Source organism: Myotis myotis, unplaced genomic scaffold (genome assembly GCF_014108235.1).
Source record: "Myotis myotis isolate mMyoMyo1 unplaced genomic scaffold, mMyoMyo1.p scaffold_m19_p_4, whole genome shotgun sequence".
Lineage (NCBI taxonomy): Eukaryota > Metazoa > Chordata > Mammalia > Chiroptera > Vespertilionidae > Myotis > Myotis myotis.
Genome location: NW_023416346.1, coordinates 13,991,794 through 14,004,858, shown reverse-complemented (window position 1 = coordinate 14,004,858; position 13,065 = coordinate 13,991,794). Strand labels below are relative to the sequence as shown.

Below are 13,065 nucleotides of genomic sequence, written 5' to 3'. Positions count from 1 at the left end.
CATTTACACTTGCGTGCTGTCCCCTCGAGTCCCACTACCTCTCCCCTTCTTTTGCTTCTTCTGTACGACTTCGGGGACACCTCGCCCCCTTCCTTCTAAGACTTCAGCACCTACACTATCATCCTGTGTGTGGGTGTGCCCTGCTCTTTCCAGTGGGCAGAGGATCAGTCAATGTCTGGGGAATAAATGAATCATTGAGCAGGGGTGGTCTTCATTCAGATAAAATGTATCCACTTTCTTGAATGAACCAAGCAAACCCAAGGATCCTTATGTAAGTTTGTCTCATAAAAAGACAGATGAGAAGGGATAAGAAGCAAGAATCAACAACCTTTTGCTTTTATTTTTCTATTTCTTGACTCCATCCACTGCACCGCTGAATTCTTTCACATGTCCAAGGAAATCCTGTCCTGCTACCATGTCATCTAGTTTGGGGTCACAAACTAAGCTGAAAGGTTCCACTTTGTGTTACACAGTAGCAAATCTCTTACTCCTTGTTTTGTTGTTGTTGTTAATTCTCACAGGAGGATATTTGTCTCCCATTGATTTTAAAAGAGAGTGGAAGGGAGGGGGAGATACAGAGAGAGAAACGTCAATGTGAGAGAGACACATCCATTGATTGCCTCCCGCATCCTAGGTATATGCCCTTGACTGGAAATGAACCCGAGACCCTTCAGTCCGAGGGCCACCCTCCAACCACTGAGAAAATCTGGCTAGGGCAGCAAATCTATTACTCTTGAACTGGACAATTACAAATACATGTGTGACCAATGTCTTTCAGACACTTAAATGCTGAAGCTTATGAAACCTTCTATAAAAAAGAACATTTGAAAATTCTGAAAGGAATCAAGGATACATTTCTAAATCATCACAGGAACCCAAAGATGCCACAGCCCTTATTTCCGCAACTCGCCCTAGAACTCACGACCTAGAACATTGACTGACCTCTTCTCAAAAGCAGAGGAAAGAACTAGCCTCACATCATGTCCATCAGGAGAAGCTGCCAGACAGGGGCCTGAAGTGTGCTTGGGTGTAACTTGGCTCAGGTCCCCTCTTCCTCACCACTCAGAGCCTCTTCAGACAGGGATAGATTGGAAGTGGGATCCCTTCTATAAACCCTGAGCAAAAACTCCAGGACTTTCAACTTGGTGGTCTCAGCGTGTGCCCTGGGACCCCACAGGAACTGGTAGCGAGCAGGATTGCTGTTGGGCACCTGCCGGTACTCCAGGTACTTCTCCTGCACCCAAATTTTGGTGAGGAGCTCCCTGGGCTCCCCATAGAGCCAATGCTCCTTCCCGTCATGCACCCCTCTGACATGCAGGGCTTTCCAGACTTCCTCCTCAGAGGCACAGTCGCCCTCTGCGGCAATAAGCCACAGAAGTGTGACCAGGAGGCCAGTGTTGAGAAATCTGTGCCCATCGCCCACCATCCCATCATAGGTGAGGCCGAAGGTGGCGACCAGTACATAGGTGTGGGCGCTGGGGTCCACTTCCTTCACATCAATGCCAAAGACCAGCTGCATGCACTCAGAGGCTGCGCTGAAGATCTCAGGGAAGTGGTCCTGGTGCTCTTTGATGACACTACTCAGCATTTCTGCCTTTGTGGTCTGCTCCTTTGCACAATACTTGAGGAGCAGGAACATCACCAGGTAAGCCTTCTTTAAACATAAGGCACCTTGGAGAGAGGACTCGGCCTCTTCAGAGTCCTCCCTGCTGCTTGCCCCCTCCTTATCTGGGCTGCTGGAGCCCTCATCTTCAGATTGGCTACATGGAGAGGATGCCATGGCAGTGGGGGAAAGGCAGGCACCCTGGGGGCTATGGGGAGGACTTGGTGTCTCAGCAGCAGCTGCCTCTTCCAGGCTGTCTTGGAATAGTCCTGAGAGGGAGGAAGGGACATAGGAGGAGGGAGACATGGCCTCTTCCTCCTCCTCAGGGCTGAACAGCTGCACCACCACCAGTTCCTGGTTCTCCCTTGGGTCCTGATGGTATTCCTCAGGCTTACAGAGCTCACTCATCTGATGGCGATGCATGATGACGTGTGCTGGGACAGAGTGTGGGAAGGTGGGCAATGGGGACCCACGGGCCTGTGAGAGAGAGGGAGTGTGAGGGGCCTCAGCTAAGAAACACACCCTAGGCAGATCTGACAACGGTGACTTACAGGTCTCTTTTTTTAGGAGTGCTCTCGGGCTTCACACGGTTCTCTCCTCAGCGACCTGTCCAGAAAGATCCTGAAGGAGGAAGTGAGAAGGATCCTCAGGGTGCAGCTGGCACAATCCAAGGTCTGGGAAAGACAGTGTGGTGAGGTGGGATTGGGTGCTGTGGGGTCTCCTCTGTTCTGGATGGGGGATCCCCTCCATGCTCACTCAGGGTCTCCTCCAGTCCACAGGCAGGGCCTTCTTCTCCCCCTCTGCTGGCCTGAGACAAAACTCTCAGAACAAGACCACACACTTCTGAAACTAACCAGAAGGACTTGGGGTGGCTCCACATCTGGCCATACCTGCCCAGAGTCTAATAGTTGTCACCAAGGAACAATAATGTGTGACCTTACTCTATTGATTCCATCTGTCCCACTAAGCCTTTACCCTGTCACTGTCCAGGAACTGAAACGACTCCATCTGAGAACCTGAGGTTACCCTCCTAAAGGAAAGGCCTCATCTCCATAGGTAATTGAGGAGGAAGTGAGGGGAGCCAGTACACCCACAATTCCAGGTCTCCCCATTCCTGGCAAAAATGGCTTGGCAGACCTTGGGCTCCATGTATGCTTGCTTTAGGGGTCCCCTCATTCTGCACTGTAACCACTGCCAACTCATGGGAACTTGACTCGACCTCTGTCCAGACCCTCAGACCAAGGCCTTCCCCTCCCTGAGACCACCAATCTAAAACTCAGGAAGTGTCTTAGACTGACAGCTGTGCCCAGGGTTTCCAGGGCTTAGAGTAGGGGCAGGCTGGATTTCTGTGGTGTCCCGTTTTTGTCTCAGGGCTTGGGGTACACCCATTCCTCCCTTGGGGCCCTCACCTTCACTTTCACAAGACCCGGGACTCTTCTCACTGTTGAGCAGATACCCCTCCTCAGATGACCAGACTTTGTCCACTCAGACGAAGGTCCTCACCTACCTGACAGCCCCAAGAGAATGAGGAGGCACCACATTGCACAAACTCCAGGGGTAGCCTCAGATGGCTACCATCTTCCCTCTCCACATCTCCCCAGCCCCCATCGCACCCCCACGGAATCCCGGCCATCATCACAAAATGCTGGAAGCAGGGACTGGGCCCTCTGTCCTGGGTGCATTCCCGGTGCCCATTTGGCTATTCATTTTCACTCCTGCCAGGGCCTGCCCACCTTCATGCCTCCCACCTGGGATACTCTATCTCACCCCCTTACAGAAAGACCCCACCTCACCGAAGGCTCCCCACTTCCCCACCCATGATAGAAAGGAGCGTGCCACTTAGGTCCACTGTTGTTCCTTTCAGGGTTGAGGACTGGGGACAGCTGGCCTTTGTACCACCCCTCCTTTCTGAGAAGGGGGTGTGCCTTGAGGCTTCACGGATGATGAGCACTTTAGCACCGGGTAGATCCTGGGACTAGTCCCTCTGCTGATCTCAGGTTATCTCTGAGACCTACGTCCTCACATCCCCAAGATCCCCCCATCCTCATCCATGTGGCAATAGCAGGAGTTGGCAACATCCAGTCCTTTCTGCCAGGGTCTTCCCGGGTCTGAGAACAGGGCAAGCTAGACACTGTAACATTCCTCCCCTTTGGAGTGGGGAAGCTGCACACCTTCCCCCCTCTCGGGGGGACCTTTTCTTGAGATCTGCCCTGAGAGCCCAAGGCAGAAGGAAGGGTGCCCCACCTGAGGCTACCCCTGCCTACGGACTTCAGGGATGACAGAGGCAGGGCTGCTTTCAGTGGGAGCCCTCTGTTTGAGGTGCAAGTCCCTTCAGTGACCTGAAGACCTCTGCTGGATTTCTTCCTGGCAGAGATTAAATCTATCCCTTCTCCTAACCTCAGGATGCAGCCTGCAGGCCAGGGCCACCCTCTGCTGTCCTGAAGCCACAATCCTCAGACCAAGGCCTTCACATCCTGAAGACTCCTGAGGCAGAACTCAGGAAATATCTCATGTGGTTGTCCTGCTCTGGAGTCCAAGTGCAGGGCCACACAATCAATCTCTGCTTGGGAGTTCTAGGTCCTCCATCCACCCTCAAGGTCCTCACCTTAATGCCCCGCAGAACCTGCCCCTCCCCCCTGCCCCCATGCCTCGGCCATCTGAGGCCCTGTTCCGTTCCTGATACCAAGTCCCAGTTGCTCTCAGACCCACATGGCAGATGTCAGGAGATGCCACACGTGGTCATCCCGCCAGGGATTCTTGTACCACTGTCAGCATGGTCAGGCTTCTGTGGGGGTCTCCTCGGTCCTCCATTATGGTTCTCACTTTGACCCCTGGGCGTTCCTGGGATCCTCCCTCTGCTGACTTGAGGCTTGGCCCCAGAAACCAAAGACCTCACTGCTCTGAGACACCCCCCTCCCCCCACAGGGGAAGCCTGTGGACATCACATTAGGTGACTAAAGCTGTGGACTATAAGGGCTGATGGGAGGAGTGGAGATGGACTCCATGGTTCCTTGGCCCTCCCTCTCGTCCTCAATTGATTCCCAGCAGGACCTGGCCACTGTCCCCTGCCCACCTAAGTTTGCTCTCATTACCTCATACTAAAGTCCTAATCGCTCTCTGTCTCCTGAAGCAGTTTTCAATGGATGCCACATGCAGCCAACCTATCCAGGGGCTCCCATGGCTGACAGTGGAGATGGAGCTGGATTTTGTTCCTTCTCCTCTGAGAGCTAGACGACTCAGTTCTCCTTCAGGGTCTTGACACACATACGAAGAAGCACCTGTACACCTCCCTTTGCCAGCCTGAGACCGCTCCCATTAGAACCAAGAGCTGGGTGCTCCAATGAGGAAGTTGGGGGAGGGCACAGCCTCACCACTCTGCCCTGGGTCTCTCAGCGCTCCCTCTGGTCCTCCCCTTGATTCCAGGCAAATCCTGGGTCCCTCCCTCTGCTGACATGATGTGGCTCCCCTCAGACCTTGTGGTTGACTCACAAATTCTCCAAGAAGGTGGGGAGGTGGGTTGCAGGAAGTAGCATTCAGCCAGTCAGCTCAGTCCCTGGGACTCAGAGTGCTGACAGAAGGGGCAAAGCTGAATTCTGTGGTGGTGGTGTAGGGGCAATCCTCCCTCAGGGTCATACCGGGACTCTCTGCAGGACTAGGCTCTTTCCCTCTGTGGACGTGTAGCAATCCTCCAGACTTGGTCCTCGCCTCTCTCAGCCTTCCGGGCAGAAGTCATTGAACATTATACCTGGAAAGCATTCGCGGCACCTACCATGGCAAAGAGCGAGAGTGAGCTTTTGTGGAGCTCTACGTTGGGGGTTCTGGGTCCCCTCAGTCCTCCCTCCTGGTCCTCACCTTGACTCTGGCAGGCCCTGGGCCCTCCCTCTGCCTACCTGAGGCCCTGTTCCGTTCACTAAAGCCCACAGGCTCACTGACCCAGATGTGAAGCCATGGATGCCACTTGGCTCTGGGCAGCAACTCTGCCCTCCCCTCTGTGGACCTGAGGCCCTGCACGTTTTTTCAAGTTCCAAGCCCGGCTCAGACCTGCTGCTGAAGTCAGGGGACACCGCACATGCTCATTGCCACTGGAGCACCCCATGGCTTGTAGCAGGGGAAGACTTTTATGGGGTCCCCTACATTGTGGGGTCCAGGGTCACCTCCGTGCTGCCTCAGCTGACCTGTGGTGCTGCTCCTTACACTGGACCTGGATGGGGAAGTCAGGAAACTATGCCTGTGGTCAGCCTGCCAACTGGGCATCCCCAGACTGAGGATTCTGGGGTCCAGGCCCCCAATCTCCTTCAGGGTCCTCAATTTGACAGCAGGAGGACCTGGGGGGCCCCTGTGCTGCCTGAAGCCCTGCTCCTCCTACGAAACCCCCCAGTGTCTCTCAGACCCAATGCAGAAATCACAAAGCACAATGCGTGAGCTCACCCCTCCCCCACCCCAGGAGGCCTGCCCGATGGACACTGTTCTGGGGTCCAGGCCCCCAGTCTCCCTCAGGGTCCCCACACTGACTCCTGGCAGGTCCCGGACCCCCTCTGCCAACCTGAGATGCTGCCTTGACACGGAGCCGCCCGAGGGTCTCAGACTCGGAGGACCCGGAAGTCAGGCATTGCCGCTCGTGGTCACCCCGCGCCTTGGGGCTCCCGGGACTGACTGCTCTGGGCCCAGAGTCACCTTTTCCCCCCACCGCCTCACCATGAGGCCTGCAGGTCCTGGGACCCTCCCTCTGTGAAGCGGGAGGCCGGACACCCACACGGAGGCCTTCCCCGCCCCCCATGCCCCAGGGGAGGCCTGTGGTCCTCACTCCCCAGGGCTCCCGGCAGGGGCTGAACTAGATCCCGGGGACCTCTGTCTGGTCCTCACCCTGATCCCAGGCAGAGCCTGGGTCCGCCGGTGCCGACCTGAAGTGGCTCCCCTCAGCGCCTGTCCTTCTACCGACCCGAAGTCGGCCTCCCAAAGATGGCGCTCAGCTCCCTCAGGCTTCTCAGGCGGAAGTCAATGAGTCAGTGACATCACTTCCGGAAACCAATTGTGGGGTCTTCCAGGCCTGCTGACCGGGGCGGAGTTCCGCTCTCGGTGCCCAGCCCCCCTTCTGGTCCCTACCTGGGCTGGATGGCCTGGGCCCCCACCCTGTGCTGACCTGGGTCTGTGCCCCTCAGGCCAAGTGTTGGCCTCCCCAGGTCCCTCTGGGTCCTAGATTCCGGGAGGTGGGTGGGACTGCGCAGCCGGAAAGCCCTGCCTGAGGTACCCGGATCTGACAGGAGCACCAGCCTTCGTCCCGGGGTGGGCCCTCTGCGTGGGCAGCTGGAGCCCTCAGTCCTTATTGGAGGGTCCTCACAGCCCTGGCTTGGACACCGTGGTCACATCACGGTTCCCAGAGGGGGCGCTGCAGAGCCGTGGTTCCTGGGGAGCATCAGACCCTAACTGCCTCCCCTGCCCCCACTTCCCATGGTGCCTCTTCACCAGACGACCTGGCACTATGGAAACATTGTGTTCTACATGTTTCCTTTCAGTAAAGTCACAGAGCTACAGGACGGATTTGGAGCGGGCCTCCAATCTCCCCCAGCGTCCTCAACTTCACAGCAGCACGACCTGCCCCCCCCCTCCACCTGAATACCTGCTCCTTCTACCAACCTACCCACCCCTTGTAACTCTCAGACCCAATGCAGAAATCACAAAGCACAATGCGTGAGCTCAGCCCTCCCCAACCCCAGGAGGCCTGCCGGGTGGACACTGTCCTGGGGCCAGGCCCCCAGTCTCCCTCAGGGTCCCCACACTGACTCCTGGCAGGTCTCAGACCCCCTGAGATGCTGCCGACCTGAGACGCCCGAGGGTCTCAGACCCGGAGGACCCGGAAGTCAGGCCTCGCTGCTCGTGGTCACCCCGCGCCTTGGGGCTCCCGGGACTGACTGCTCTGGACCCAGAGTCACCTTGTCCCCCCCACGGCCTCACCGTGAGGCCTGCAGGTCCTGGGACCCTCCCTCTGTGAACCGGGAGGCCGGAACCCCACATTGAGGCCCTCATCCCGAGACCCCAGGGCAGGCCTGTGGGCCTCCCTCCCCAGGGCTCCCGGCACGGGCTGAACTAGCTCCCGGGGACCTCCACCTGGTCCTCACCCTGATTCCAGGCAGAGCCTGGGCCCTGCCTTTGCTGACCTGAGATTGCACCCCCTCAGCGCCTGTCCTGCCGCCCCTCCCCCGTTCTCTGAGGAGGTGGGCGAGGGGGGCAGGAAGTAGTTCCCAGTAAGACGCCCCCACGGAGGCCTCTCAGTGTTGACAAGAGGGCCTCCCTGGTCCTGGGGCCTCCATCGTCCATCAGGGTCATACCTGGACTCTGTAGCACTGGGCTCCTGCCCTCCACGGACCCGAAGCCAGCCTCCCAAAGATGGCGCTCTCCTCTCTCAGAATTGCCTGGCGGAAGTCAGTGGGCGGAACTTCCGGACTGGCTCTCTGTGGTCCCCAGGGCCTGAGAGCAGGGGCAGAGAGCGGATCTAGGGGCCTGGAAGTCCTGTCTCTGTTCCCTCCTCCATCTGACCACACCAGGACCCCCTCCCTCTGTGGACTTCAGTCTGTGTCCCTCAGACCTAGGCTCTAACTCCCCGGATTGCCCAGGCAGGTGGAGGCATATACTCAGCCTAGAGCCCCACCCAGGATCCCCAGAGCTGACAGGAGCACCTGGAGATGGATGCTGTAGTGCCCTCTGTTCTGAAGCCAGTGGACACCAAAGTCCTCACCCAGGAGGGCCTCACACCCCTTGCAGAGATCGCTGCAGTACCAGGACCGATGCTGCGGGGGGCGCTGTAGCTCCCAGGATGTGTCAGGGGAAGAGAAGAAGGGTTATTATGAGTGAGGATTAAAAAGTGAAAACAGCCGAAACCAGTTTGGCTCAGTGGATAGAGCGTCGGCTTGCAGACTGAAGGGTCCCGGGTTCGATTCCGGTCAGGGGCATGTACCTGGGTTGCGGGCACATCCCCAGTGGGGGATGTGCAGGAGGCAGCTGATCCATGTTTCTCTCTCATCGATGTTTCTAACTCTCTATCTCTCTCCCTTCCTCTCTGTGGAAAAGCAATAAAATATATATATATTTTTTTAAAAAAGTGAAAACACCTGCAGTGGACAAGGGAAATGTAGACAGACAACCACAATCCCACACCTCCCCAAATCCCTGCTGCTGCTCAGCATATTCAGTAGCAGCTAACCTTTAGAACCCACAGTTTCCAGTGTCAACTAAGCTGGTGAAGAAACCCCATAAGACCCTTTGATCTTCTTTGCTCTCCACCCCTTCCAACAGGGATAGGAAAAAACTGGGATCCTTGCTATTGGCCCTGAGCTAATATTTCAGGACTTTCAACTTGCTGCTTTCAGCATGGGCCCTGGGACCCCACAGGATCTCGTACGGTGCAGGATCACTTTTGAACTGGGTAGTACAAATACAGGTTTGGTCAATGTCATTCACAAACTTAGATGCTGAAGCTTGTGAAACCGTCTTTTTTATTTTTTTAATATTATTATTTTTTAATTAAATCTTTATTGTTCAGATTATTACAGTTGTTCCTCTTTTTCCCCCCATAGCTCCACTCCACACGGTTCCCACCCCACCCTCTGCCCTTACCCTCCTCCCCCCACTGTCCTTATCCATAGGTGTACGGTTTTTGTCCCGTGTCTTCCTGCACCCCCACACCCCTTCCCCCCCGCCCCCCGAGAATAGTCAGTCCACTCCCTTTCTATGCCCCTGGTTCTATTATATTCACCAGTTTATTCTGTTCATCAGATTATTTATTCACTTGATTTTTAGATTCACTTGTTGATAGATGTGTATTTGTTGTTCATAATTTGTATCTTTACCTTTTTCTTCTTCTTCCTCTTCTTAAAGGATACCTTTCAGCATTTCATATAATACTGGTTTGGTGGTGATGAACTCCTTTAGCTTCTTCTTATCTGTGAAGCTCTTTATCTGACTGTCAGCTGATTTCTCAACAGAAACGATGCAGGCCAGAAGGGAGTGGCAAGAAATATCCAAAGTGATGAATACCAAGAACCTACAACCAAGATTACCAGCAAAGCTATCATTCAGAGTTGAAGGTCAGATAAAGAGCTTGTGAAACCTTCTATGAAAAGAAACGACATTTGAAAAATTCCCATAGAAAACAAGGATAAATTTCTAAATCATCACGGGTACCAAAAGATGCTACAACCATTTTCCCCGCAACTTGCCCTGGGCCTCACAACCTAGAACGTGGACTTCCCTCTTCTCAAATGCAGAGTGAAGAATTAGCCTCACATCTTGCCCAGCTGGAGAAGCTGCCAGACATGGGCCTGAAACGTGCCCGGGTGCAACTTGGCCCAGGCCCCCTCTTCCTCGCCACTCATAGCCTCTTCAGACAGGGATGGGATGGAACTAGGATCCCTTTTCTATAATCCCTGAACAAAAATTTAAGGACTTTGGACTTGGTGGTCTCAGCATGGGCCCGGAGACCCCACGGGAACTTGTGGTGTTCCTGATCACTGTTGGGCACCTGCAGGTACAGCAGGTACTGTTCCTGCAGCCAAATGTTGGTGAGGAGCCCCCGTGGGATCCCCATAGATCCAATGTTCCTTCCCATCATGCAAGCCCATGACCTGCAGGGCTTCCCAGATTTCATCCTCGGGGACACAGTTGCCCTTTGTGGCGATCACCCACACAAGTGTGACCAGGAGGACATTGTTGGGAAATCTGTGCTCATTGCTCACCATCCTGCTCCTAAGGTATCTTGCAAAAGAACGGATCACAAAGGCAGAAATGTTGAATAGTGTCATCAAAGAGTACCAGGACCGCTTCCCTGAGATCTTCATCCAAGCCTCCAGTGCGTGAAGCTGGTATTTGGCATTGATGGGAGGGAAGTAGACCCAGTGACCACTCCTATGTCCTGGTCACCACCGTGAGCCTCACCTATGACTGGGGGCTGATCAAGAAAGAAGACCTGACCAAGAGAGGCAGCAATACACAAGGAGCATTACTGGATAGGGACTGGACTGGGCTGAGGAAGAGAAGAGTCCCTCACAGCAGGAGACCCTTTATGGGTTTTTGGGTCAGGAGGGCACTGTCCAGAAGGGAGTACTATAGTTTGAATGCTTGTGTCCCCGTAAAAGGCTGATGTTTAAACCCTAACCCCTAAAGATGACAGCATTAGGAGGTTGGGTCTTTGGAATGTGCTTAGGTTATGATGGTTGAGCCCTCAGGGATGGGAGTAGCACCTTATAAAGAGTCTCCAGAGAGATGCACCCTACTTCCACCATGTGAGGACACAGCAAGGAGGGCCCTCACTGCAGCACACTGGCTCCTTATTCTTGGACCTCCAGCCTCCAGAACAGGGGGAATTAAATCTCTGTTGGCGATAAGCTACTCAGTCTGTGGTATTTTGTTATGGAGTCCTTATCAAGTTTCCAGTCTCCCTCAGACCTGAATGCTGAAGTCAGGAGACACCCCATGCGGTCACCAGCCCTGTGGCCTTCCAAGGCTGAGAGCAAGGTGTGGCTTTGTGAAGCTTCTACATTGCGAGTCCTGGGTCCCCTCAGGCCTGACACAGGGTCCCCATCATGACCCTGGCAGGTCCTGGGTCCTTCCTCTGCCTCCCTGGGGCGGGTTTGTGTGTGAAAGCCCCACAGGCTCTGAGACCATGCAAGGGAAGACCAGGTCTCAGGTGCCAGAGAGAAGCTGGTGCCAGCAGCCAGGGGAAGGAAGGCCTACTCTTGCATAAATTTCGTGCATCAGGCCTCTAGTTCTTTCAACAATAAGGAATTATTATAGCAGCCCCACTGGACTAGGGAGGAGCGCAAAGGAACAGCTGGAAGGCTGGCATTGGAGAGGAGGCTCACGTGTCTAAGTGAAGTTGCTCAGCAGCTTGGGGGAGTGGCTTGAGGCCTTAGAACCACAAGACTCTCTTTTATCTACTCTTAGCAGCCAGTCCAGCCTCAAGAGCCCCAGAGACCAGAGCTCAGTATTTTCTCTATGGCTGCAAGGCTATGCAGATGCAACAGCCAGGTCAGGACCGAAATCATTTTTCCCTAGGGTGCGGCTGTATTGGTAGCCCAGTCAGCTGTGCTGTGCTGTGCTGTAGTCACATGACTTTGGGGACTCTGTTCATAAGGTGGCAACACACACGGGTCATCTCTGGGGCCTTTGGAACTCTGAAGAACAAACCAATCACCTCTGTCAAAGGGTCCTGAGCACGGTGCCTAATCAATACCGTCTGACTGGTGATTGTGGGACCCAGGGTTGAATTTCTGGGACTGAGAAGGCTTACAGAGGGAGGCCATTTCCATAATGCATTTCTTCAACTCCATTGAAGTCAACAGTGTGAAAATGTCATCTTCAGAAGGAAAGAATGAGCCTGATGTCCTAGATTATTCACGACAATGGAAATTTGGTGGTTCTTGAATCGAAGATCCTCTAGAAACCTCGGGACTCAAGAGTGCCTAAAACATATCAAATAAACACCCTTTCCCCACAAAATGACAGACTCTGGTTTCCAGAGGCTTCTCTCCAATTTCCTTCCAATAAAATGGGCAAGTCCCTTTACATAAGCCATTAGCAGAGTCATGAGCTAGCAAACGCCACAAGGACACCTCCTTTTCAGCCTTTAAAAAACTTGCTTAAGGAACAATTCTTTGGTAGGCAACCAAAGGGAGCTGGCTGTTTAACCAGAGACACTAGGTGGAGCTTCCCTTTGAAAAGCCAGCCATTTTTACCCTCTAGGGCAGGGGTGGGCAACCTTTTTGTGAGTGCGTGCCAAAATCAGCAAAATCTCTGACTCAAAATTCTTCTGCGTGCCAACCCCAATTTTTTGAGACCATGTTATGCCTACTTGATATCTCTTAAGGTGTACGTATGTGAAGAACCTTGAAGAAATAATAAAATTCATTCGAGCGACAAAAACACAGTATATGATGATGAAAAATGCATTTATTTTTTAATGTATACATGTAAACTGATAGTCCGACAGAAAACTTTATGACTCCGTTTGATATTGTCAGTGGGACTTTTGCTGCTGCATCACTGATGACAGAGATTTTACATAAGGTTTATATTTCATGACCTTCAGAGATACGCAGGAGCCACTACTTTCAACCATCAAGGTAATCCTATTATGAGACTTAACAAAATTCATCACTGAAAACAAAGATTCACAAGAACAAAGTATGTGGATGAAAACTTGGAGAGTATCCTGTTGCAAAGATTTTTTTTTGCTGTTTTTAGTATCTTTTATTTTTATTTTTATTATTATTTTTTATTGCTAAAGTATTACAAAGGGTATTACATATGTGTCCTTTTTTCCCCCCCGCCCTGACAATCCCATGGCCTCCCCTACCCCCAGTGTCTTATGTCCATTGGATATGCTTATAGGCATGCATATAAGTCCTTCAGTTGATCTCTTACCCCCCCTTCTGCCCCCCTAAGCTCCCCGGCTTCCCACTGTGTTTGAC

General features: G+C 53.5%; 1 protein-coding gene and 1 pseudogene across 1 annotated transcript; both read right to left on the bottom strand.

The window, feature by feature from the left end:
* Positions 1 to 1,039: 1,039 nt before the first annotated feature.
* On the bottom strand, positions 1,040 to 1,921 carry LOC118654325 (melanoma-associated antigen 8-like). Its single transcript, XM_036305647.1, has one exon. It carries the CDS (start codon positions 1,907 to 1,909, stop codon positions 1,040 to 1,042), a length of 870 nt encoding a protein of 289 aa, XP_036161540.1. The 5' UTR covers positions 1,910 to 1,921.
* Positions 1,922 to 8,803: 6,882 nt separating this feature from the next.
* LOC118654323 overlaps positions 8,804 to 13,065 on the bottom strand; it is a 105,396-nt pseudogene continuing 101,134 nt past the window's right edge.

Excerpts from the sequence above, each read along its gene's own strand:
- LOC118654325 (XM_036305647.1), bottom strand. The coding sequence starts at position 1,909 with ATGTCTCCCTCCTCCTATGTCCCTTCCTCCCTCTCAGGACTATTCCAA.